Genomic DNA, 26784 nt, shown 5'->3' on the forward strand with positions numbered 1-26784 from the left:
TTTCTTGCATCAAACAACTTCCAGGATGTATAATGTTAGATCACCCTGCTACCCAATCCCCAGCCAGCAGGTTCTGAATTTCCAAAAAAAAAAAAAAAAAAAATTTGCAGACTTTCAATTTTCCTTAGACTGAATTGATCGTGAATCTTTCCTGACCAAAAGTTTAGTCCTTTGCTAAGTTTGCAATTCCAAAGCAGTATTTAAAATGTAAAGGAGAAGGAAACAGCAACTTGGGCTTGATTAAAGACTATCATGATCATTTTTCTCTGATGGCCTTAAGCCAGCTAGATATTCATATACCAATTTAGAATTAATTCAGAAGCATTTCTGGCAACTCTATGTTGTTGCCAATTGGCATAAATTGCTCCTAAATCAGATCTTTCGATACCAGCCTTACATGTTCAGAATTTTTACTAAATTATATTTGCTCCTTATTCGTTATTTATTTTCTCTTTCGGCACCTTCCATTTTTAAATGTGGGTTGGTGGTATTCTCTTCCTGGCAAGATCATCTTCAACCTTGTTTCCCCTACAAGTCAGTTTCCTCAGCCCCCACCCCCACCCTGGTTAACTCTGTTCCCGACTGATTTTCTTGTCGAGGACCTTTTCCTGGGGGTTACGTTCTAGGCACTGGAGTCAAATTCAGGGTGCCCTTGGTTCTCTGTCCCAGCATCATGTGCTCGTGTGAAAGATCTGCGGCAGTGGTTCTCGTATTTCAGTGTACATTAAACTCAACCAGAGAGCATCTGAACACCCAGATCAGTGAGTCTCACCCAAGAGTTTCAGATAGGTCTGGGGTGTGGTCTAAGGATTGGAATTTCTGACAAGTTCCCTGGCGATGCTGATGCTGCTGGCTGCTCCAGAGACCACACTATGAGAACCACTGAGCTGGATACTCAGTATGTAAACCTGATGTCAGGGGAAGAACTCAGGTAGGAAAGATGGCCCCCTTGGGGAAGACCTGGGTTCGGTGTTCAGAAACCTAGATTCTTCCCCTGGCTGAGCTGAAAGCTGGAGTTTGACAAATTACTCAACCTCTTTGGGCCTCAGTTTCCTCATCTGTAAAATGATAGCACTATTCTAGTTTTATTCAGGCTGTTTTTAGTGGCACAATCTGTTTTTCAAACCAAACCAAGAAGGCCAGCATGTAACACACAAGTACAGCTGCTCTGGATGGAGAGGGGAGGAGGGGGCCTAGAGTCCAAGCTGCCAGGTTGCCCTCTGCTCTGCACCTCTTCACTGCCCACCACCCACCTGAGCTGCTCTGGAATATCTAAACAATCTCTTAGGCTTCTTAGAGCCCACTTTAAAGGCCCTGTTTTTGGTGATCTCAAAAGTTCATTGAGATCCCTTTGAGTTCATATTTTCCAGAATCCTGTTCCTCCTTAATTTTTCTCCCCTTGGAGCTACTATTTTTAAAATTGAGATATAATTCACATACCCATGAAATTCGCCCGTTTAACATGTGCCATTTAGAAGATTTAGTTTATTCACAAAGTTATGCAGTCATCACCGCAGTCAATTTTAGGACATTTTTATCACCTGAAAAACTGAGTACCCATTAACTCTCACTCACCTCCGCTTCTCCACAGCCCTAGGTAATCACCAAAATACTTTCTGTCTCTAAGGATTTACCTGTTCTGAACATTTCTTGTAAACAAAATCATACAATATGTGGCCTTTTGTGTCTGGCTTCTTTCATTCAGCATAATGTTTTCAAGATTCATCCATGCTGTAGCCTGTATTGGTCACTCCTTGTTAAGGCTGAGTCATATACTCCATTGTATGGATATACCACATTTTGTTTATCTGTTCGTCAGTTGATAGACATTTGAGTTGCTTCTATTATGATTAATGCTGCTATGAACATTCATGTACAAGCTTTCATGTGGACCTGTGCTTTCAACTCTCTTGGGTACATACCTAGGAGCAGAGTTGTGGGGTCACATGGTAACTCTGTGTTTAGCTTTTTGAGGAACTTCCAACTGTTTTTCAAAATGGCTGCACCATTTTACATTTCCACCAGCACTATATGAGAAACCTGATTTCTCTGCATTTTAGCCAATATTCATTATCTGTCTTTTTTTATTGTAGCTATCCTAGCTATATGTGTATGAAGTATCTCTTATAGTTTTTTATTCATAGTGATGTTTAGCATCTTTGTATATATTTATTGACCATTGCATATTTTCTTTAAAGAAATGCCTATTCAAAATCTTTTGCCAATTTGAAAAATTGGGTTATTTGTCTTTTTATTGTTGAGTTGTAAGAGTTCTTTATATGTTCTGGATACTAGACCATTATCATACATATGATTTGCAACTATTTTCTCCCATCCTGTGGGTTTTCTTTTTCATCTTCTCGATGGGATCCTTTAAAACACAACAGGTTTCTTTTAAATTAAATGAAATCCAATTGATCTATTTCCCCTTAAGTCTTCTTGAGATGAACATTTTCACTGAGTTTTCTAAGGATGGCAATAGGCCAGGGTGCAGGTTGATACAACAGGACTGGTCTTGCCTTCTCCTCAGCAGCTTCTGCAGTCCCTCTCCAGCTTGATTCAATAATAGCCATGTTTCAAAAGTTCCCACATACCTGGTCAGATGGCAAAACAATTCTTCCAAACAAACCAAGTCACTTTGATCTGGGCTTTTTTCTTTTTGAGGTGGGGGTTTAGGGAGAGTAGTGGGAGTGGGGGAGTTGCTGTCACAAACTTCACTGAGAATACAAAAAAAGGCATGGAGCAATTTCTCAGGGAAAAAAATACTTTCACGTATTATTACTCTCCAATTTCAGAGGACCTGGGGACCTCCTTGACCAAACCATAGACCCCAGTTGGAGACAGAGGATGAGAAAGAACAAGTTGACTTTTATCACAATGGTGGACCCTTCTTTTGTCTTTACCACTAATCACTTCTGGGCTAAGGTAGAATGACCTTAGCTTGACCTGGGAGTCTGGTTTTGTAGAAGAATAAGTTGTTTTTTGGTTTAATCATGGCATCCTATGGACTCCATACCTTAGCTGCCAAACAATGTGTCATCATTTGCTGAATGAAGAATATAGCATACAACACACAACCTGTGGGAAGTATGTAGTTTCTTAAAATTGGGTATTAAAGTCCCCTAATTCTGGATATAAAATCAGAAAGTTGTCTTGGACTTGCAGTAACATTTTTGACATGAAAGAGCAGTGTCTATTTCTTTCTAGACATTGTTCTATTTGATAAAGTAGAAAAGACTACCCATATTCTCCCCATATGACTCAACATAATTTTTTTAATGAAAACAAATAACTGAGGCTTGTAAACATTTCTTGTTTCTCCCAAAATAGCGCGCGCACGTACACACACACACACACACACACACACACACACACACACGTCTAGACTAAATATCTTTATTAAGGGCCCATCTAAATAATGCATCCTAGTCTGTGATTCTTATTGTAAGGCTGTTAGTTTTTTCCCAAGCCATCCTAGAGAGAGCTATTGTGACATTTTTCCTTAGTATAATTGAATCAGAGACACTTAAATGACCAGCTGTGGGAAATGAGGCTGCTTCTTTGAATGCCAAGTGGTTGAGAACAGGTGAGAATAAAGCTAGCTTGACTTAATTGTCTGTAAATATGTACTTCTTCTAAGTGGCCTAGCACAGTGGCTGTAACCTTAATCAGAACTTCAATGGAAAGTCATATGGAAATGTTTCCTCCTTGATTTTTCTCACTTTGTAGAATGGGAATATTCATCTCCAAAGTAAAGCTGAGTTGCTAAAATGAGATTTAACAAGAATATCTGGAAACATCCTGGAACTGGGATAAGAATAGACGAAAGTCCAATGTTTTATGTAGTCTGCATTTCTGAGTATGGGATATGAAGCCCATATTGTAGACCTAGCTACTAATACCAGCCTCCACCTGGGTCCCAACTCCCTCAACCTGCTTTAGATTAGATACTGGCCAGGTGATGAAATCTCCAATTTTAAGATCACATCCTGGATTTCATCATTGGGTAATATCACATCTAAAGGCAGCTGCTGAAACATTTGTTAAGCATAGTTTTCCATCTTAAATATTTATTTTTTTCATTAAAATTTGTGAAGTACCAATAGAAGGGAAATTGTGTATTAAATAGTTTCTCACTTGGTCTAGTGTGTTTTCATCTCATTTCCAAGGTCAGATGGTCTTAACAGAAAGACAACATACACACAATCTGTTCTATGACAAGGCAAAATGTGTAGCACAGGAAGTCAAGTGGAATGATTTTCACACAGTAATTGTGAATTTGCAACTCAGCCCATCAGAAGCAAAAGTGAACTGACCAAACTTTCCAGGCCATTGAATATTAGTAGTTCCCTCAGGATATAATTTAGGCGTATAGGGCAAGTTAATCCAAGAAGGGCAGCAGAGGCCAGGCGTGGTGGCTCACGCTTGTAATCCTAACACTTCGGGAGGCCCAGGCGGGCAGATCATGAGGTCAAGAGATCGAGACCATCTTGGCCAACATGGTGAAACCCCGTCTCTACTCAAAATACAAAAAAAATTAGCTGAGTGTGGTGGCACACAACTGTAGTCCTAGCTACTTGGGAGGCTGAGGCAGGAGAATTGCTTGAACCTGGGAGGCGGAGGTTGCAGTGAGCCAAGTGCCACTGCACTCCAGCCTGGCAACAGAGCGAGACTCCATCTCAAAAAAAAAAAAATTGGGGGTGTGGGCAACAGAGAGGACTGGAAAATGGTAAAGCTCCCTCTTTGTACCATATCTGGATAGTCAATCAGACTGCAAGAGATTTTATAACCACATTGTCTAGTAGGAATGTTTGGTAATTGAAAGATGCCCCAGTGGTATATATACCACTTCACGGAGCTTCACATCTGCACAGAACAATATATCTACCAAGAAAGATCAAGGAGTGAAAGCAGAGTTCTCACTATTGCTCCAGAAAAGCAAGTTAATCCAGTAAGTCTCATGTATCATGGAAAACTGGCAAAAGGGATTCACGTATTCTGTAATAACTTGAATAGGAATAGGCCTGCTTTGATATTTACCTCTTTGCTACATGATAAATAGTAATTATTACCCTGCTCTGCTATCTTCCCCCAAAAATATTTTATTTAAATTGAGGCATAATTTACATACAATAAAATATAGAGATTTTAGATGAGTTTAGAGAAATGTATATACACATGCAACCACCATGTTAATCTATTAATAATAGTAGTAGTAGTAATACTGCCACATAGCACTTCTCAGTTTCTAAACCACGTTTCCATGAACTGTTTCATTATTTGATTAGGTGAATCTGATGTCTGCATTCACAAGTTATCATTCTAGCCCCACTGCAAAAAATGAGGAAATAGACCAACAGAGATTGACATGCTAAAGTTTCCCCTGGGAGGGAGAGACAGAATAATCATATCAAAATACTTTGTTTTATAAGCAGAAAAAAAGAAATGTTCATTATAACAGAAGACGAATGGAGATGATAATATTTGTATGGAGTGAAAGGGAGAGATAGTGGGACTGCCTGGAGAAAACATTAAGGCCAAGTTTGGCATGGAAGAATTGAACTGGGAAGAGGTTCCCATAAACCATCATATTTCCATAAGCCACAGTGTCTCAACCATGTCTCCTTATGAAAGGGTTTGAGGTTCCTAGCTCCTGAAGAGAAACCTTATTTCTCTTGGGAGAAAGAATGACATCATTAACTCCTCAGAGTAAGACCCTAAATCTTTGTTGATGTGTGGAGAACAATTACTCTTGTCTCTATTTGCCACTTCAGCCCAGTTTTTCAAGAGAGTGTTTTGTTTCTCAATGATGTTCTTCTTTGCTTGGGGTAGAAGGCCCTCATTTTGTATTTCATATTATTTTACACACGGCTAGCTTTTGTGATTTAGTTTATTCCCATAATTAATAAATGTGAATCATTTATAGCAATGCAAAGAAAACCTAGACGAGTGAGGCAGTCACATGAGGAGGAAAAGTAAGCATGCGATTCTGGATCTTATCTCAAGACCTAAAAATGAATTTGGAGCCCTGTCAATTTTCCTGAATTCTTTTGCTGTGACATCTTTCTTTGTGTTTCTAGCAAAGAATTCTGCAGATAATTTTTTTGCATTTAGCTTCAGGTTTATGCCACTTAGGAGTAAATTCCTTTTTGAATCTAGCAGTATAGCCAACATGGGTTCTGATTCAATGGGACTACAACATACAAGCCATTTGTTGTATTGTTTTTCCTCTAATCAATTAAAATGAAACTGGAGGAGATGACTAAGTAATAAGACTGTCTCTCTCTACGCTTATCTTCTACTTGATGAACTTGAATAACTAATAATATCTGAATCACAATGACAGTTGACAAAATATTTTCACATCTAGACTCTCACTTGATCTCCAAAACAGAGACTTATGAGTCTGAAAGCATGACTGCCAGGAAAGGGCTCGGGCACTGGTTTTTAAAATAATAATATTAGCATAGACCCACTAAAAATCTTTATACAGGGTTGGCTTTGTTCCCGTTTCAAAATCAGAGTTTCATACTGGTTTCTCCCTTCTCATTGGCCCAGGATGATAGTATTATTATCTCTTTTGTTTGTTTTTTTACAGATAAGGAAACTGAGTTAAATTTTCATAGGTAACATGACTTCCCAACTTTGCACTGACACTTTATCCAGGTCTTCCAATTACAAACAAACCTTGCCTATGATTCTAAATGGATTTACCTAATTCGCATCCCTTTGCTCACTCTCAATAATTCTGATTGCCAGTTATCAGAATATTAAACCACATTACTATGGCTTATATCCATATGTTTACATAGACTTTTGAATATTTTATTTAATTTTTACTTTCTCATGTGTCCTTTTGTCCTAATTTTTATTTGCACTGATCCTTTTTTTTCTGTTCCTAATTAATCATCCTTCTGAAAGTTTGCTAAAACGTGGGTAAGTGCATTTTCCTTTTCAAATAACAATGTTTTGCATTGTTATTTTTTGTCAAGGAAATATGGGATAATTCAAATGGATACTAAAATGATCTAATAAATGTCAAGGAGCTGGCATATAATATTTTGTGTTGAAATCACTTTTCCTTTTTCCCTGGCATTTACAGCAGATTTTTATTTGTGTGGGGGTTTGTTTTCACATTACTGTTTAAATGTAATTGACAGGCACAGTTAGAGAAATTTTAAAACTTAGCAGTGGTCTCAGGGTAGGCTCGAATACTGGGTCTGCTTATCCATGAATGGAGAAAACGATGGCTTGCCACAAGGGTTCAGAAAGACACACTTTGCCTTTACACTGAGTCAAGACTTGGAGATAAAACGAGGAGTTCTGAGGTATTAAGCCAAAGAACCTGAGGGTTTCAGAACAGTTTTTACAAAATTAGTCACAGTGTCTTCATCAAATTCCCTTTGGAAAGGGAATCTACTACCTAAGCCACAACCCCCAGCAGTTTTCCAAAGATAATTTTTAATCTCCTGTGTTAAATTATTACAGTATCTTGCTTTGTAAGATCCAAATCAACACACTGCTGGGTCATTAAGTCATTCATGTGTGCTATTTGTAAAAGTGTTTATGTGTCTACACACATTAGAGGCATCAAAAGCCTTAAGTGAGGAACAATGAACTTGGTAATATTTTTAAGAGCTTCGGATTTCTCTCCATCAAAGAACTGGAGTCAGGATCTTACAGATATTTCTGGGACTAAGGAAATAAACTGGGTCTGCAGGCCAGGCTTTATTTATAAATTATGTTGTCTAAAAATTACTGACGGATGCAATGCCATCACCTCCCAAACATGCTAATATTTGTCTTTCTGTGTTCTTAGCATCAATACCATTCAAAAATAGACGAACTAATTGAAGAAACTGTTAAAGAAATGATAACACTCTTGGTTGCAAAGGTAACCTCCAGCTTCAGGTGAAATGTTTCATTGTGAACACTGCTTTGTTATGTCTCCGTTTCCATTAAAATGTAACACGTTAAAAAGTTGAGCTGGATACTTGCGTCTCTCAGGAAACAAGATTGTACGTCACCCAGCCTCAGCTCTAAATGATTTTCCGATGATCTCGAGCCGTGTGAAGATAAATTGATGAAGTGGCATATGTTAACTTAATAAGAATTTGTCCCCAAACGTCGCGCTAGGTTATACAGGAAATGTTTGTTTTGTTTTTCAGCACTGACAAAGTTAGATTTTTAAATACAGAAAGTTAAACGGTAATAAGGAATTCTGCCATCATGAAAACCCCTTTTCCTCTAGTTTCACATGCAGTGAGAGTCATAATAAAACATAAAAGTCAGATAAAGCTATTTCAGTCACCCTCATGAATTATAGAATTTTAACTAAGTAATGCTGAATGGGAAGACATTTATATTTGCCAGTGCTAAACTTCTGTTTCCCCCAAATTACTGATAAAATACAAATAAAAATAGATTGGATTAAATGTAGTGCTAATATGTAACGTAGAAACTGCTTTGCGCAGTTTTGGAATTTAAAAAGTGCATTTAATATTATCGCATGCTATATGCAACTCAATAATATTTTGTCACTTTGCACTTCTGTAACACTCTATATTTGCAATCACATAATAATGAAGAGAAAGCCGGATAAGTCAAATATTTCTATGTAAAGGCAGTCTATTCCTTTCTCCGAAGGCGGGAATCAAATAATAGACTGCAGAAATGAACGGAGGGCTCGATCCCAGCCTTTATGTGGTTGGGAAATGATGTGCTTTATGGTGAACAATTATAGTTTGAAATAACATTTTTTTCTTTTTTGCTGTTTTTCTAGTTCGTTACTATCTTGGAAGGAGTGCTGGCAAAATTATCCAGATATGATGAAGGGACTTTGTTTTCTTCGTTTCTGTCATTTACCGTAAGTAAAGAGCTTCTTTCTTTCCTGGCTTTTGTTTTAATTTTTGGTTTTGGTTTGGGAGAGGAGTTATGTCGTGTCATTTTGTTTTGGGATGGGTGTGTGTGTTAATTACCGTCAACTATTGTATAATATTAACACTATGTGAAAAGCCAAACATTTCATAACAGCAGATAATCCAACATCATTTCTATATCATTTGTAAATGTACAATAGGTGTGTATTTTTATGAACACACACACACTTTTCTATATGTATGCATCCAAAGAGTTGCCTACCTAAGCCCACCTTAGCTAGCTCTGGCAAATGACTTAATGTGGGCCACCGTTTCATCATCTGTAAATGAGAAAAATTAATTTTAGAGTTTGTAAAGGAAGACCTGCACACAGGCCTGCAGATATGTTCTATACGGTCCTGACTGTGTCAAGTACGTTCTTCTTAACTGAATTGCCTACATTTAAAAATCAGGAGAATTCACAGAAAATTCTGTATTTCTGGGGGTGCCTGCATAGCATGCTAGGTGCACAGCAAGTCTGCTGGAGCTGTGTCTTGGGGGTCTTAGACTGGACATGTGTTTACAGTTTGCTATAACTCCCTCCTGGCTATTTCACTCATTCACATACCTACCTGGGCTTGGGAGCCATTTAAGTTTACAATTTCTGGGACATATGATCTCATTATTTGCAAATTCCAAGAGGCTCTGATTCTGTGCCAGAATTGGACAAGGGCATAGAAATGAGGTAGCTAAGGCTGGGCGGAAACCAGCCTTATTTTCTACAGATAAATGATCAGTGGAGATGGTTGCTATAAATGGGCTGCTTTAGGGGCCCAGTTCTCCCACTCTTCCCGATGCTAGGCAGGCACCACAGCTGCATGCTCCCTGCCATTTCTGACAGCAGGTTCCTGCTGGCTCTGAGACTAGCTGTTTTCCTCTGACAACACCATAGGAAAGGGAATCAATTTAGGACCCACTGCCTATGGGTCTTTAAAACAGCCTCACTGTATGAAGAATCTCCCAGATAGTGACTGAATGCCAAGACAAGGCCCAGCACAGGGTAGTGGATAGCACGTTATCGTCCTTGGAATCCAACAGAGCCAGGCTCGAATCCCATTGCCAATGTTAACAGCTGTGTGATCTTTAGCAAGTGTCTCATCCCCTTGGAACCTCAGTTTTCTCGTTTGTAAGGGAGTGCGGGACAGATAATATCTTCCCTAATGAGCTATCATGAAGATAGTAATGTAGGTGAAAGAGCTTAGCATAGGCCTAGCTCATAATAGATTTCAATAAATGGCAACTATTATTTTTTAAAAGTAACTAATATGAGTATTATAAAATGCAAACATACATGCACACAACTTCTTTCCAAATAGACCCTACTTTGATCTTTCCCCAACCCATACATTAATATTTTGGGGAACTAAGGGAAATACAGACAGAAAACATTTAAAACAGTTTCTTCTGATATGCAGTTCTGACCTTCCCAGGTATAAGGATTGAATTCAATCCCAGAGGTGTGATGGCCCCCATCCCTGGAGCTTTACTGGAGAAGGTGAGGTGGGAAGGGGATAACAACAGTAGGAATTCCATCCAATTTCACTCTATAGAACCTCCTATAATATGTCACAGCTGAAAGGAAACCTATCCAACCCAATCCTTTGACAAACAAAGCAGCCAAGGCCCAGAGAGGGGAGTGATTTGTCTAAGGTCACACAGCAATGGGCGGAGTGGGGACAGGAACCATTGTGTCCTGCCAGCTTTCCCCCACCACTGAGTGCTTCCTGGAGAGAGTGGGATTCAGCTGGCAATTGCCTGGCACTGGACGGCAGATGGGCAAATGAGAGGGGAAGATTCATAAAGAAGGATTCAGGGCACATGAGTGGGAAATATTAGACAATGTTTCATTCCTCAGTGAAGTCCTGGAAATGGTGAAAAGAAACAGAATTCAATGCAACATTTCTGGAAAATGTTTCTCTGACACCCACGGAAGACATTGCTTTCTTTGCATCTTCATTTTGAGCAACTGTTTTTGTTGCATTGGACTTGAACCTGTAAAACCCAGGAAAGCTCCTCTGCTCTTTACTGAGCAGAATTCAATCCACCAAGGGCCCCACCCTAATTACTGGCCTACCAAGAGGACTATGGGAAGGTGGTCCAGGGGCAGTGATATCAAGAACAGGGCATCAGGGAGTCTCACAGGAGGGTTAGAGACAGGACACCCAGAGCATCCTATGCAGAAGTGTTCAAACTGAAATTCCCATCCTCTCATCTCCCTTTTCAGAGACATTTTGCAGCCTCACAGCATGCCTCGCAAAGGCAGTGTAATGCAGAACGCTTCGGTGCCTGTTGCTGGGCCTGTAACTTCCCTCCTTAGTGACACTTCTCCCACACACTTGGCCACCCCAGACCAAAAGCACCCACTTATCATTTGCAGCCCGTGTTCTCATCTCCTGCCAGTATTCCAGTATTAGAGAAAGTGAACTGTGTTTATAGGTGGCAGGAATATCTCCACACATGGATTCTGAGTTCCTGCCCAAATTCCAAATGGCCTTTGAAGGCTTCCATCAGCCCAATTGTGTTAATTCCCCAGGAGTCGAGTGGAAGTCAAAGGGTTGAGCAGAGGCAGCAGGTATATTGTGCAAAGAGCTTGAAACTTGTGAACGAACCAGCTGTGAGTCCTAGGACCCTGTGCAGAGGCACAGAGAGAGTGCCGACGCTCTGGCATGAGTTCCTTAACTCCGCTCCCGTTTCTGATTCAATTCTTCAAGTATTACTGTGCACTTACCACGTCCCCACCTCAGCAGGGCTGCCAAGGATGAGCCATGTGCTCTGCCCCCCAGAAAGCTGACGAGTATCGACAAATATGCCACCCTTTCCCCCTCTTTCTCCCGCTGAGCGCCTCCTTTCCTGGGTGGGCTTGTTTCATGGTCCAAGCCAGACATTTTGGAAAACGTCTGCAGTGGCACGGAGCAGGCAGGAATATTTATTTCTCGTCTCCATCTGCATTGCTTCCTCTCTTGGAGAGGAGCTGGGGGGAGGAGGGAGGATGAGATGTGGCTTCTTCGTGCCAGCCCGAGAGGCGCCCAAGCGCACCCTCCTCTCCTCCCTCACCAGCTTCAGCAGCAGTAGCAGCCTGGGATTTATGGAGGCAGGCGCCTTTCGAACTTTTGAAAGATCAGCCCAGTTGGAAGACGCAATTAGCAACTATCTGCCCATTTCCCTTGACTGCAAGATGTGCTTTTGCGTGGGATGCCTGTTTGGAAGGGTCCCTGTCTTGTGGGTAGCCACTTGCTGTTCTTTTAGGAGGCCAAGAAGAGGGACAAGCAGGTACCCATGTTCCACCCACAGAAAATGACAATGCTTTCCTCTGTCCTCTGCAAGTGTTAACAAATGTGCTGGTTCTGAAATTCATTCATTCATTTACTCAACTTCTGTTTACTGAGCACCTATGTGTCATGTGCTGTGCTAGGGGCTAGCGACACAGCAATAGGCCAGAAAGGTGTGTTCTCGGCCCTTTTGGGAGCTTACATTTAGTAAAGGAGACAGGCAATTAAAAATGAAAGAAAATTATCCAGTGGGAGAAGCGTTTCCACAGGACATAAACTGAAGAGCAAGAGAAAGTGGGGAGGTGATATGACTTCAGCCAGGATGCTCAGGCAAGTTCTCTCTGCAGATGACATGAGAGACTTGAGCTCTCAAGCTTGAAGGAGTCAGTGATGGATACAGAAGAGGGGAGAATCTTCTGGACAGAATAGCAGCTGCATTAGCCAGGAGACAGGAAAGCAGGAGGCATTTTTGCAGGATATTCTAGAGGTCACATAAACATGGTTTAGGGTTTAAGTGAATGTTGAGGGTGGAGACTTGACTGCAGAGGGCAAAGGTGGAAAGCTTGAGAACTATGATATACTGAAGAGCTCAGCTGAGCTAATGAGTCCTGAGAGTCCATGGGGTACAGTAAAAAAGACAGCACAGGGTAGGGAGAACTGGGATGGTAACCCAGCTCGGCCCCTTACCAAGGAGCTGTGTGACCTGGAACAAGGGACCACATCTTGGCTTTTAATTTCCTTCAGTGTAATATGGTGATGGTTATATTAGATGAATTCAGAAGTCTAAAATAACTATAAGAGCTACAGCTCCTATTCCTTAAACATTTGCTAAGTGCCTGGCACAAAGCTACCTGCTTTAGATGTATTTTTCCTGCTGAATCCTCAGAACAATCCCATTCCAACACTCTTCTGCAGATGTTGAAACTAAGGCTCGGAAGGGTTAAGCGCCCCCCCCAGCTCACGTGAATTCTTCCTTCACTAAACCCTGGGGCCCCTGCAGAGGAATAAAGATGTAGGAGTAGCCCAGGCCCCACCTCAAAGCAGATAGAACCTGTATCAAGTTCTGTCTGAACTTTATATCAAGTCCTCTGAAGTCCCTTAGAATTCAGACATCCTCCTCCGATCAAACAAATCCATTTGAGGTGGTCACAACACAACATGGAAGCCACTCGCAACAGGAAGAATAAAACCTATCTTAGGGCTGTCAGGAGCCTGAAACCTACCATATGTCCAGTCTTCTTTGTCTTAAGTTGCCCTCACTTGCCCTGTTTTCCTTTTACCAGCATTTTGATTGTCTTGCCACCTGGAAATGAAACAAAACAGATATGTTTCTCCCCACTAGCATCTGTGAGAAGAGTTGGAGTTTGTGTAAATCAGTAGCATCGACTGCTTTTGTGCAGAGCTCTTGATGCCATGCCTTAGAACGAGAATGCCACCTGCGTCTAAAGCCGGAACTGGATCAATGAAATTCACTTCTGTTCACAGAACATTTTGGTTAAGAGGCAATCTGAATTCTAGAATGGGGTGAATATCCCTCAGAGTTTGTTAGTATTTTCTCTGATGGCATTTCACTTATGCTTTGGCTTCAGGGAATGTCCAGGGTAGGAGAGATGGCTTTTTACAGTGTGGGTTGATGATGAGTGATGCAGACAGAGGTTTTGGTTTACCCTCCAGAGGGTAACATCACCAGATTATTCACTGCCAGATACATGTAATTTTTAAGTCAATTGGCTTCTACATTTCAGAGTGGAGGTTTCTGCCTTGGACAGAAGCACCAACTGTAGTAGTAGTAGCTGGCGTTTATTGTACACATACTATGTGCCAGACACTGTGCTAAGTGTTTGCATGCATTTTCTCATTTGATCCTCACAATTACTCTATGCAACTGATTTAATTATCATCCCCATTTTATAGATAAGTGATGTTGAGTGATTTGTCAAAGTCACATAGCTATTAAGACTCTGCCCTAAATTGCTCCTTTATTATTAGAAAAATGTTTTTCCCCATAGATACACAGAAATCTGTAGGTGAAGTCAATTAGTGGCTTTTCCAGAAACTATCCACTAGCTGATACCACTTCTAAGAAAAAGAGTCCTCTGTTTTTCATATATTACCAGCAAAAATAATTTATAAAGATTTTAGTCAACAGCCAGCTATTTTACCGTAACACTGAAGTAACAGACTTTCAGAATTCCCCACTTCCTTTGTGCTGTCCAGATAATCATTCATTTTACATTAGTCCTTCATTCTATGCCTGTTTATGGAGTGCCTACTATGTGCTAGACACTGGGGGGTTAGCGATGAATAAGACATAAAATACTGTTTATTGGACATTTGCATGAGGGAGATACATATTCTCAATAAGTAATTTACAAGCATGGTGATTACTCAGAAAGAGAGAGTAACCAATGCAGTGCAATTATGGACCAAAGGGACCCAACCTCATCTGGGAGACCATTGAAGGAAATGACATTTGAGCCAAGACCTAAAGAATAAGTGGAGTTTTGCTTGGCAAAGGAGAGAGAAAAGAGTATTCCAAGATACAAAGACCTGGAGGTAAAAGGGAAGGTCTAGTACACTTTAGGAACTATAAGTTCCTTGTGACTCAGGGAAAGGCCAGGCCAGTGGGAGAGAAATGGCAGAGATAGAGTTAAAGAGCAATCAGTACAGGAGCCTGATCATGAAGGAGCTTGCCTATGGTACAGACTTTAAGGGTTTTGAGCAGGGAATTTACCAAAATCAATTCAGCTGGAGAAATTAAGACAGGTCACAGAGAGACCAGCTCCCTGTTATAAGCCAGCTGGGCTTATTGGTCTTCTGATGTTGGAGCTAAGGGCCACCTTCCAATGGAAGTCACCATTTATTTCTTCTAAAGTATTTTGTTCATATGGGCCAACCAAAAAATGCTGCACTTTAAAAACTTAGAGAACTCTAAAACACTGATCTGCCATATCTTCTATCAATTTCTTTCATCAGCCACTCCCTAGTGTTTCAGAATTTGACATCCCTTTTGGGGTCTGTGACAGATCATTTTATTGCCTAGTAGGACATCCTTATTTCCAGTTGATGCCATGAAAATGGAGTTAACAATTAACACACTTGCTGTCTGAAGCAACCCTTCAGAAGCTTTGCAGAAGAGAAAAGATAAGTATCCAAAGTTAACCATTTCACTTAATACTGTGTAGTGAACAGCTGGATATCATTCAAAACAAACGTAAGACAGACACAGTATTTTCTCCAGGCTGTGTGGTCTGAGTGACCAGGTCACAGAAATGCTAGCTACAAAAGAAATATCTAATGAATGTGGGTATTTCTCAGCACTTTGGGAGGGAGAGATGGGCGGATCACCTGAGGTCAGGAACTTGAGACCAGCCTGACCAACATGGTGAAACCCCATCTCTACTAAAAATACAAAAATTAGCCAGGCATGGTGGCAGGTGCCTGTAATCCCAATTGCTTGAGAGGCTGAGCCCGGAGAATCACTTGAACTCAGGAGGCGGAGGTTGTAGTGAGCCGAAATCACGCCACTTCACTCCAGCCTGGGCGGCAGAGCCAGACTCCGTCTCAAAAAAGAAATAGAAAAAAGAAATACCTAATGAATAGGTACATGGCTTCAAACAGGAAATAGATGTCATGAAATTAACTATAGATTCTATGCTGACCTCCAAATCACATGCAGTGGGAAGCTTATCACCAGAAAGTTAGAGAGTGACTAAGATAAAGGTGTGACTGTAAAGCCCAGACTAACAGAAACATAGACAGGCTATTGACCGTTTCTCAGCCTTGGTTTCTTCATCCGTAGAGTGGGAATGCTGATAGCTGCTTCAGAGAGCCACTGGGCTAATAAGAGATAAACAGTAGGCCTTTCATAACACCTGGTATATAGTAAGTAGGTGCTCCATAAATAGCCATTCTTAGCCTTACTGTCAAATTATTCAAAACTGTAAGAAAGTTTACATGACCCTGGTGCTTTTTTTATTTTTATTTTTTAAAATTATACTTTAAGTTCTGGGATACATGTGCAGAACGTGCAGGCTTGTTGCATAGGTATACATGTGCCATGGTGGTTTGCTGTACCTATCAACCCGTCATCTACGTTAGGTAATTCTTCTAATGCTCTCCCTCCCCTAGCCCCCACCCTGCAACAGGCCCTGGTGTGTGATGTTCACCTCCCTGTGTCCATGTGTTCTCATTGTTCAGCTCCCACTTATGAGTAAGAACATGCGGTGTTTGGTTTTCTGTTCTTGTGTTAGTTTGCTGAGAATGATGGTTTCCAGCTTCATCCATGTCCCTGCAAAGGACATGGACTCATCCTTTTTTATGGCTGTGTAGTATTCGATTGTGTGTATGTGTCACATTTGCTTTATCCAGTCTATCACTGATGGACATTTGGGTTGGTTCCATTTTCTTACCAGTTCAGTCTTAGCATACCAATCATTTCTCCTGTAAGCAGTCCAAACTATTATCCATGACAAGGTCAACCAAAACTCTTGTGACTTATATTTTAGCACATTCTTGCATGCAAAAATTTGATTCATCAAAGACATGTTTCCATTATGTTTAGTATTTTTTTTTTTAGCATTTTGTGTTTTATTTTAACACTAAAAGAATTTTTCGGCCGGACGCAGTGGCTCACCCCTGTAATCCCAGCACTTTGGGAGGCCAAGGCAGGCAGTTTACGAGATCAGGAGATCGAGACCATCCTGGCTAACGTGATGAAACCCCCTCTCTACTAAAAAACACACACACACACACACACACACACACACACACACACACACAAAATTAGCCAGGCCTGGTGGCGGGCGCTTGTAGTCCCAGCTACTAGGGAGGCTGAGACAGGAGAATGACGTGAACCCAGGAGGCAGAGCTTGCAGTGAGCCGAGATCGTGCCACTGCACTCCAGCCTGGGCGACAGAGCGAGACTCCATCTCAAAAAAAAAAAAAAAAAGAAAAAACGAAAAAGAAAAAAAAAAGAATTTTTCATTTTTACATAGTCTCTAAAATACCTCTTTATTAATCAAAATGTTTGCTTAACTAGAATTGAATATCTCATTCTCCAAGCATATTTTGGTTTGAATCAGGTTTATTTCAGTGTGCACTGAGGTTTCTCGGTTTTCCAGTTCTGCCACTTCCTAAAGTATAATCTTAGATTGATTAATCTCTGACCTTAGTTGCCTAATCTGTAAAATGGGAACTATAAGACCTGCATTATGTGGTGTGGGTAGAATTAAATGAGAAAATGGTGGATTGGAGTAAGTATTTGATACTTGTTAGATATTGTGATTATTGTAATTATTGGTGTGGTTCTATCACGGAGCACCAATGTTAGCATCAGTTACTCAATCAGCCGCTGCTGTATGTAAATTATGAACTAAGAGTGGTAGAGAGAGATTTAAAACAAAAATCTTACTCTACTGTCTGGAAGTTACTGTCTAGAGTGCATTCAATAGAAGGAACTTTCTGGACTTTCTGGTTCAGTGTTTCCAGTGATATGCTAGAATCTGCTTGGCTCCTACCTGCTGGTGAGAGCCACTTCTTTTCTCTTCCTATGTTCAAAGTTAGGGATGTCACATTGGTAGCCTAAAACTGACCACAGCAGGAGTATTTTACTGAAATTGGCAAACACTCTATTACTTATATTTCAGTACATTATTATACTGGGTTTTTTTTTTTGAGAGAGATATAGAGTAAGAGAAAGGAAAGAGAGAGTGAGCCTTTCAGAAACTAGCATACCACTGAGTATATCCCAAGTGTAGGATATGTACCACGTGGGACCTTAGATGCTGCTGGTGTTAGATGCTCCAAAAATTCATCATTAAATAAGACCAATCACATTGTGAGAGGGTTATTATTTTTCTAATTCCCTTTTCATCTTTATCCTTATATCAAGAAGAAAGTTTCCATCTGGTGCTTGTTTGTCTTTCACACCTTTCTAAAAATCTCAATTTTTCATTTGTAACAGAGTGGGGGGAGGCTTCAGGATCAGGACCTTTAGCAGGCAACCATGTCTACCCAGAATTTGCTACCATTATTTTAGTGATATTGTATTTATTTTCACCCTGGCTTTTTTCTGATTGAGAGTGATATTGCTTTTTCATTTATAGTAGTAATATGTTTCCCTTTATAATTAAGTATTTTTAAAGTGAGCTAGTTTAAAGAGAAATAATAAGTAACTATAACACGGATGGTTCATGGGTTGTAGCCAAAATCAGGAAGGTGTATTGATGCTGCAAGTCTGGGAAGTACTGGTACTTTCTAGCCACTCCATTTTGCAGTTGCGGAAACTGAGACCAGAGAAGGAGAATGACTTGCACAGCTAGTTTAGTAGAACTCAGACCTCTTAACTCATCCCTTGAGCCTTGCAAAAATCCTCTCTGGGATTGCTTGTTTTCCTCACTCTTTTCCTGAGAAAATGAAAACAAAAAAAAAAAAAAAAGAGAGAGAGAGAGAGAAACCAAACCACTGTGTTACAAACCTAGGCTATGATAGATAAGTTGTCATTGGCAGCAGTGACATAATTTATACCTTCAAATTCAGGCTAAAGCAGCCTGCAGGAAAAGTCAAATAAGCTTACATGTCTGCTTGGAGATCTTACAAAATTAGAGCTTTCCAATTTGCACTTCCAAGTTTCTCTTAAAACAAGATCATGTCACAAAAATCAACGAAATGGAAAAGCATACAATGTGGCCATTAGGAGGGCAAACCCTGGAGTCCAAGGGAACCATGTTTCAAATACCAGCTCCATAATGTCACTAGTTGTGGATCTTTTTTTTTTTTTTTTTTTTTTTGAGACGGAGTCTTGCTCTGTAGCCCGGGCTGGACTGCAGTGGCCGGATCTCAGCTCACTGCAAGCTCCGCCTCCCGGGTTTATGCCATTCTCCTGCCTCAGCCTCCGGAGTAGCTGGGACTACAGGCGCCCGCCACCTCGCCCGGCTAGTTTTTTGTATTTTTAGTAGAGACGGGGTTTCACCGTGTTAGCCAGGATGGTCTCGATCTCCTGACCTCGTGATCCGCCCGTCTCGGCCTCCCGAAGTGCTGGGATTACAGGCTTGAGCCACCGCGCCCGGCCTAGTTGTGGATCTTTTAAGAGGTCGGTTAACCTCTCCAAGCCTCAGTTTCCTCATTTGTAAGCGATGAGAATTTCATGCCCACCATTGTGAGGGTGGATTCCTGATAAATTGCTTAGCCTCATGCTAGGCAAAGAGTAAGCATGCAACCATTGTTAAGTACAGCAGTGTTAAGAGGGTGGATCTGAAGGAGCCCTTGGGCCTTGGAAAAATCATCTCTGGGAATGAGGGATTGGGACAGAAATGAGGAAAAGGAAAACTGGAAGGAAAAACAGGTCTACTTCAATCAGGCATCTGTTTGGAAGCCCCAGGGGATGGGGGGTGGGGGGAGATGAGAACATACACTTCCTGGATCTAGTCTCAGAGCACAGTACCCTGAACAACAGGAGATGAGAACAATTCTCATCGTTAATGAGGCTGCGGCTCCTAATCGGAGCATGGAATAGAATGCGTTTGCTTAATAGAGATCATTTCCTTGCCTCTTGCCCAACTCCCCAGCAGTGCCAGCAGCCCTTTGTTTCATAAAAGGTAGGGACTTTGAGGAGTGTGGTGGGATGGGCTGTAGGAGGCATTACTACCCTCATTACTATGATAATAGTTTAATCACAATCAATATTTATGCACATGCACAGAAGCCGTGCAATCCACCAGTAGCCCTGCAACTCAGTTTTCATGTTCTTGCCTAAGGATGCTTTGTAGGAAAGCCTGGGCTCTCTCTCACCTTCCCATGGCCCCCTGTGAAGCTCTACAGTGGTTCACAGAGGTCATTTCAGAATATTATCCTTGATGGTTACAGTTATATATATGAGGTCTTTTTTGTGGTCAGTGAATATTGTAATACATTTTGTTGTTCAAAATACTTCCACAGTCATGGTAGGACTTTTCCCTTCACACTTTGTTAAATTGTCTTGTGAAAAGGCAGTGTAGGGACAACCTGATACAGTAGGGAATCCTTTGAAGTCAGGCCCACCCACTAGGGTTCAAATCCTAGCTCTGCTACTTCTTGACTGTGTGCCCTGAGGACAGCAACTTATCCTCTCTGAGCCCAGTTTCCTCATTTGTAAAGGGAGGAGACAAGTTCTTAGAAGATGTGAATAGGACACTGTAAATTAGGTATTTGATCATTGGTAAATGCATTCATGATTTTACATAGGACTATCAGTTATTAAATATTTCTGTATTGTTCATGAGAAATCTGAGTACATTGCTTTTCCCAAGGTCACATAGACACTAACTGAGAAAGTAGGAGTAAGAGTCAAGACTTGGTCAGTATTCTCTTTTCCATTATCTGAAATGTTTTTAACGCTGGATCCATTTATAGGCAACTTAGAGAAACCTTATTTTTTAAACATCTCAAACTTTAACTCTTTTCTTTCAAATGGGAATCAAATTTTGAAAGCCAGTGGTCATTTTTCAAGTGATGGATATCTGGTGAGCCACCCATGAGAAATTTTTGGTGTCACCGTTCCCACCTCTGTAAAAATGGCATTTATAAACTCTGGCCTTCTTAAAAAAGGAAGCAAGGGACAATGGCCTCGTGATGTATGTGCGTCCATGTAGCATTTGACCCAGTGCTCATATGGAAATAGTGGCTCCCAATTGGCCCAGCACAGTATTGACGTTCAGTAAGCTAAGAAGACATTTTAGGCCCTCTGGTGACCGAGCCCTGGGAATCCATCGTGCTGTCTATGATTCCAGATACACCTCAAGGGTTGTGTTTTTCTCCAGTCCTCAGAAAGTATTGGAAGGGGCTTTCACTGTAATTGTCACTTGGCCCCAGGCAGAAGCCACTGAGGTTTGCTCAACTGCTCACCCGCACACGCAGTCCCAGTACATCCACCCACTCACACATTCTGTCTCACCCAAGCAGTCGGTCCCTCAGTTGGCACTTAAAATTTATTCATCTTCCCAAGATGCACTTAGAGCATCCAGATTATGTATTGAGGGTTGTTTCTGTTAGGTTTTGGTTTTGCCTTTATAGAGGACATATCCCTAAACCATGATTTCATCAACCAAACACCTTGAGAAAGTTACCCTGTGAAAGATACATTCTTCCTGCAAAATCCCTTTCTCCACTAGAATTGAACATTGAAAATTCTATCACTTTTGTTCCTTTTTTCAATAATTTTTAATGAAAGTATATCGGCACATGGTTAAAAAAATAAAACGATACAGAAACATTCATAATTTTTTTTTTAAAAAGACACGGTTCTCTGTCCTACTCCTTTCTGCTCTCAATCCCTTCCTTCAAAAGGAAACTTTTTAACAATTTTTTAACCCCTGGAGTGCTAAGTACTGTTATTATATTTTTTTATTGTTATTGTTTGGAGATAGGATCTCACTCTGTCTCCCAGGCTGGAGTGCAGTGGCATGATCACAGCTCACCGCAGCATCGAACTCCTGGGCTCAAGTGATCCTCCTGCCTCAGCCTCCTGAGTAACTGGGAATATAGGTGCACACCACCACGCCTGGCTAATTTTGTTTGTTTGTTTTGTAGAGGTCTCCCTATGTTGCCCAGGCTGGTCTTGAACTCCTGGTTTCAAGCAATCCTCCTGCCTCAGCCTCCCTGAGTGCTAGGATTATAAGCATGAACCACTGCACCCAGCCTTTGTAGTCATTTCCTGATTGGTCAGTCTTAATGATTATTTGACTCCCTACTGTAATAGAGCTTCAGCTCACTTTACATCACCCACTTCTCCTCCACTCTCCTCCTGTTACAGTTATACCAGTATTGTTCTTCCTGTCTTGGTACCATTATAACTTTAAGCTGTACCCATCCACCTTTATTTCCTGTTTCACCCACGAAATGAGACTATGACACCCGTATCTTTTTTCTTCTCCTGCTTCCTCCTCCAATTTCATTTTCTAACATAGGCATTCTTAACTCATATCACTTAAAAATGCAATAACCTATATTTATGAGTGTCCCTTGAGTCTAGACCAGCACTGTCCAATAGAACTGTCTAAAATGATGGCAATATTCTGTATCTGAGCTGTCCACAGTAGTTGTCACTAGCCACATGTAGCTCTCAACTGTGACTAGTGCAACTAAAAAGTTGAATTTTAGTTGTATTTTCTTTTAATTTATTTAAATTTAGGGAGCCACACGTGTAGGGTCAGACCAACCTTAATATACACGTACAATTCACTAGAACAACCTGATTTTCCAGCAGAAATGACAATGATTGCTGGCACATAGTTCTTACTATGCCCAGGGACTGTTCTAAGAACTCAGTCAATAACTCAATAACCTTATGAACAATACAATTATCCTCATTTTACACATGAGGAAAATGAGGCATAGAAAGGTTAGGTAACTTGTCAAGTAAGCGGCAGAGCTATTGAAAGTAATGGCAAAAACCACGATTACTTTTGCAGCAACCTAATGGAATATGGCCCCATGCAGTCCAGCTTGAGTCTATGCTCTTAACCACTTCCCTATGAATAGGCTGGGCTGGGGCTGAATGTCTGATAACTTGGTGTCTCTCTATGTGGCTTTTTTCTCTCCAAATGAGATCTCATCCTCCTGGGCTTCTCCATGTGGCTTGGGTTTCTTGCAGCATGGTAGTCTCAGGGTAGTTACATTTACATGGCAGCTGGCTTTCAAGACTGAGGAAGCAGAAGCTGCCAGACCTCTTCAAGACTAGGCTCAGAATTGGCATGGCACCACCTCCATTATATCCTCTTGGTCAAAGCAGTTGCAGACCAGCCCAGACTCCAGGCAGATGGAGGAATAGACTCCATTTCTCAGTGAGGGAAGAGCATGCGCCTACGGGAAGCGAAAGAATTGATGGCAAGCATTTTTGGAAACAAACTATGACAATGTGAACTGGACTTCAGGTCTACATTCCAATGCAGAGAACTCCACAGACCCGTAGTGGTCTCCAGGGATCTCTTTTTATGAGGTTAGGCCTGATAAGCCAGCGAGAAATAGAATCAGAGAGAAGGTCTACAGCACACCTGGAACATGGCCAGTAAAGAGGAGAGGAAGTAGAATAGTCAGGCCTTTTACTGCAGGATAAGTCCCACGCTCTTACCTGAAGCATTCTAACCTTGAAACTGAAGCAGCACACCCAAGTTTCAGATATGTAAAGTTTAATGACCCCAACCACTACAGGAACATAGCCCAGCCAGTGCACTGAAACCTGACCAATCACCACCCTTGGGAAGTGGAGGGAAAAGGAGTATAAAAATAATAGCCAACACTAATTAAACACATACTGTGTGCCAGGCTCTATGCAAAGATGTTTACATGTATTAGCTCCTTTAACCCTTTACATGAAGTAAATGAATTAATACAGGGAAAATGCTTAGAATAATATTCCACCTGTGGTAAGCACTTGAGAAACTCATCTTTTTAAAAATTAATAATCCACACAACCACCCTATAAGGAAGAACTACTGTTGTTATTATCATTATCTCTATTTTCCAAAAAGTAAGCTGATGCTTAGAAAGGTTAATTACCTGGCCCACAGCTAGTGGGTGATGAAACCAGATGCCAGATCAAGCATCTGTCTGCTGATCCCAAGCCCTTACCTTGTATGCTGCACTAATTAGGGTATACCAAAACAAGAGACCCTTTAAGCTCTTCTTATACAGGCACCAAATACCAGTTCCTTTTGAACTGATCATGCCTAGTGGTACTTTCTTAGTCATCCTATAAGAGTGCTACAGCTCAAATACCTACCGTAAGAAAGTGCTAGAAACCTCTAACCTCTACCCTGGGTACTGAGTAAAGACTGCCATTCTCTAAAGTTCATTCATTCAACATATTTTTATTGAGACACTACTATATGCCAGGCAGTGTAGACCCTAAGGAGAGAGAGCACCTACAGTCTAGATATGAGGCTGGTGAGAGATGAAAAATCAAACCAACAGATGAAATGATTTTAGGGATGGTACTGAGTAACATTTTTACATACTGAATTGCCTTGATGCAAAAAAATCTACATTTCTAAATTGCTTGAGTTAGGGAAGTGGAAAAGGGAGCAAAGTAGCATCATTAACCTTGCAGCAGAAATGTCAAAGGCCAAACATTGAAGTAAATTTTGCTAGCCCTTTGAAATGGTGGTGTGGTCTGCAGTTTCTAGGCAAAGGACAAAAAAATTAACGCAGAGCTCTTGTGAAGTCAAACAGGCAGGGGTGGAGTCAGCTCATGCAGAGAATAAATCATTTCCTTGTTTTTTTCCTTCTTTTTTTTTTTTTTTTTTTGAGAGACCATGGGGCGCTCGGGCAGTCACTAATGCGGTGGTATCTGTTCAGACTTCTTTCTTCTTCCATCTTTGAGTCTTACCCACCAGATTTCTGTTTGCAAAAAGGGCCTAATCCACTTTTTTTTTTGTCTGTGCATTGATTTAATAGTATCAAACCCCGAGGTCCTCGTGGTCTGCACCTGGGTTGCTTTTTCCCCTAATGAAGCAAGAGAAGTGGTTTAAGCCCCTGCCGCGCTCCCTATCAAAGCTGCACAATGATTAACTCAGGTCCCCTTTTTAGGGCCAGGCAGAAGAAAATCCCTTAGTCATCAGCATTGTGAAAATCCCAGAATGGTGAGTGTTCAATGAAAAGATTACCTTGGGCACCTGAAAAATAATGGAAGAGCTCAATAGAGAAACCATTAAGCCTGTCTACACTGGCTAAGTGAGGTGGAGGGTCGAGGTAATTAGCTGGGACATTCAGGCCAGAGTAACTATTTTGGACCTTCTGCACTGACTCAAATGTATTCAAGTCCCTCATACATTTTTTTTTTTTTGGAGAAGCTATTTAAGGTTACATCTACATAAACAAGAAAAAAATAAGACTTAAATATAACTGGTTAATAAAAGTGGTTTGATAGTTTTTTTAAAAAAACTGAATAATAGGATAATAGGCAGCTTAGGGAATGGGAGGTCCAAAGCTGTAACTTATCAGTTGTGTGCCTTCAAGCCAAGTTGCTTATCTCTTTAAGCCTCAGTTTCTTCAACTGTAAAATGGGAATATTAATGGGATCCCCCTCAAAAGGTTTTTGAGGCAGAAATCATGAAGCACGTTCATCTTACAGCTCCTAATGTGGCACCTGTACATAGTAAGTGTTCTTTGTTTCAGGCACATGAAAACATGAATAATTGCTCACTGACAGCACCTCCCCCTAATTTTATCCTTAGCCTCCATCAGCCTCTCTGGATTTGTGTCTCTTTTTCTAAGCTTTTTCCAGAACTGGCTCTATCTGGAGAGTTGGGGACAAGAGGGTTCATGAATGCTGCTAGAGAAAGGATATGGGTTGTCCTACCAGAAGGGATGGTCAGAAAGCAGGGAGTCCCAGGAGATGAAGTTCTGCTGAAGTCACAGTTCTTGCCTCTACTTTGAAGGCAGTTGAGACCTTGCTCAAGAGCGATGCCAGACCAGGTATCTGGGGCAAGCCCTACCCCCTCCCCTTTGTTTCCTGTGCCCTAGGGTACATGGCTATGACTTGGTCCCAGAGAGTAACGGATTGTGTTGCTGATTATAACCCAGGGCACTGGCCTGGGGAACTGCCCTCTCACTTATGCCCACACTCAGTCATACTTAGGGAAGAGAACAGTTCTTCGCTGTCAGCCTCAACATTTAGAGGGTGAGTTCTCAGTGCATAGGGTGTCACAGAACTGGCAGAAACTATGCCAGACGGAGAATCAGCTCAGATACCTGTTGGTAACCTGGGGAGATTCCAGCATCCTTTTTATAGCAAGAAATTGCCCATGGGCCAGAGGTGGAGAGTGAAACTGACTATCACCACCTGGCTGAGGAGCATGTGCTTTGTCTACACTGGTAAACCAATATTACCAGTAATCAAGATAAGCATAGCTACATTTAGTTGAACCCTTTGAGTAGCGTTATTATTGTCCCATTTACAGAGGAGCCTCAGAGAAATTAAGTAATGGCTAGTCACCAGGCTAAAAAATGGCAAAGCCAGAGTTTTAACCTAGCTAATCCTGAACCCATTCTCTAAGCCACTTCGCTAGATTTTAAGTTAAAAAAGAAAAGAAAATTACACACACACACACACTCTTTTAACAACCATTGATGGAAAAAAAATACATTAAGACAAAAAGCTACTATATTATATAGTGCTTTTAAAGAAATTTGTGTTTTATTCATCAAAACAATATCTAATTATAATGTAAAATAGTCTTGTATAGATGGTGAGAGCTGTTGGTTATTTGATCTAGATACAGTGCCTGGTGCATGCTTGGATTTTCTGGCAAAAATTCCAAAGCTCTAGTGGGTCGGGAGAATCTGGTCATTCCCTACTACCTAGAGTATAGCTGGCAAAAAGACATATTCCTATGGATATGGATAACTTAAGAAAAGGTGATCCTTAAAAAGGGAGCACTGCTGACATTATACAGGAAAAGATTCTGATCCTGGTTCTGTCAGTTTCTCCACTCTGCTACATTTATCTACTCTAAGGAATGTAACTGGTGACAACTTCCTACCTCTTAAGGGGACTTGAATCAGAGAATGAAAAGCAGCCTTTGAGATAACGTCTCATGTAGGTAAAGAAACAAATACAA

General features: G+C 41.0%; 1 protein-coding gene across 13 annotated transcripts in view; it reads left to right on the forward strand.

Moving 5' to 3' along the window:
- Nucleotides 1-26784, forward strand: part of CADPS (calcium dependent secretion activator) — a 483060-nt gene that overhangs the window by 405197 nt on the left and 51079 nt on the right. For all 13 annotated transcript variants that reach the window (XM_073009971.1, XM_073009972.1, XM_073009975.1 and 10 more), the window contains 2 exons: nt 7820-7894; nt 8783-8866. In XM_073009971.1, coding sequence (XP_072866072.1) covers nt 7820-7894; nt 8783-8866 — 159 coding nt within the window. The remainder of the gene's footprint in view (nt 1-7819; nt 7895-8782; nt 8867-26784) is intronic.

Source organism: Chlorocebus sabaeus, chromosome 22, assembly GCF_047675955.1.
Source record: "Chlorocebus sabaeus isolate Y175 chromosome 22, mChlSab1.0.hap1, whole genome shotgun sequence".
Classification (NCBI taxonomy): Eukaryota; Metazoa; Chordata; class Mammalia; order Primates; family Cercopithecidae; genus Chlorocebus; species Chlorocebus sabaeus.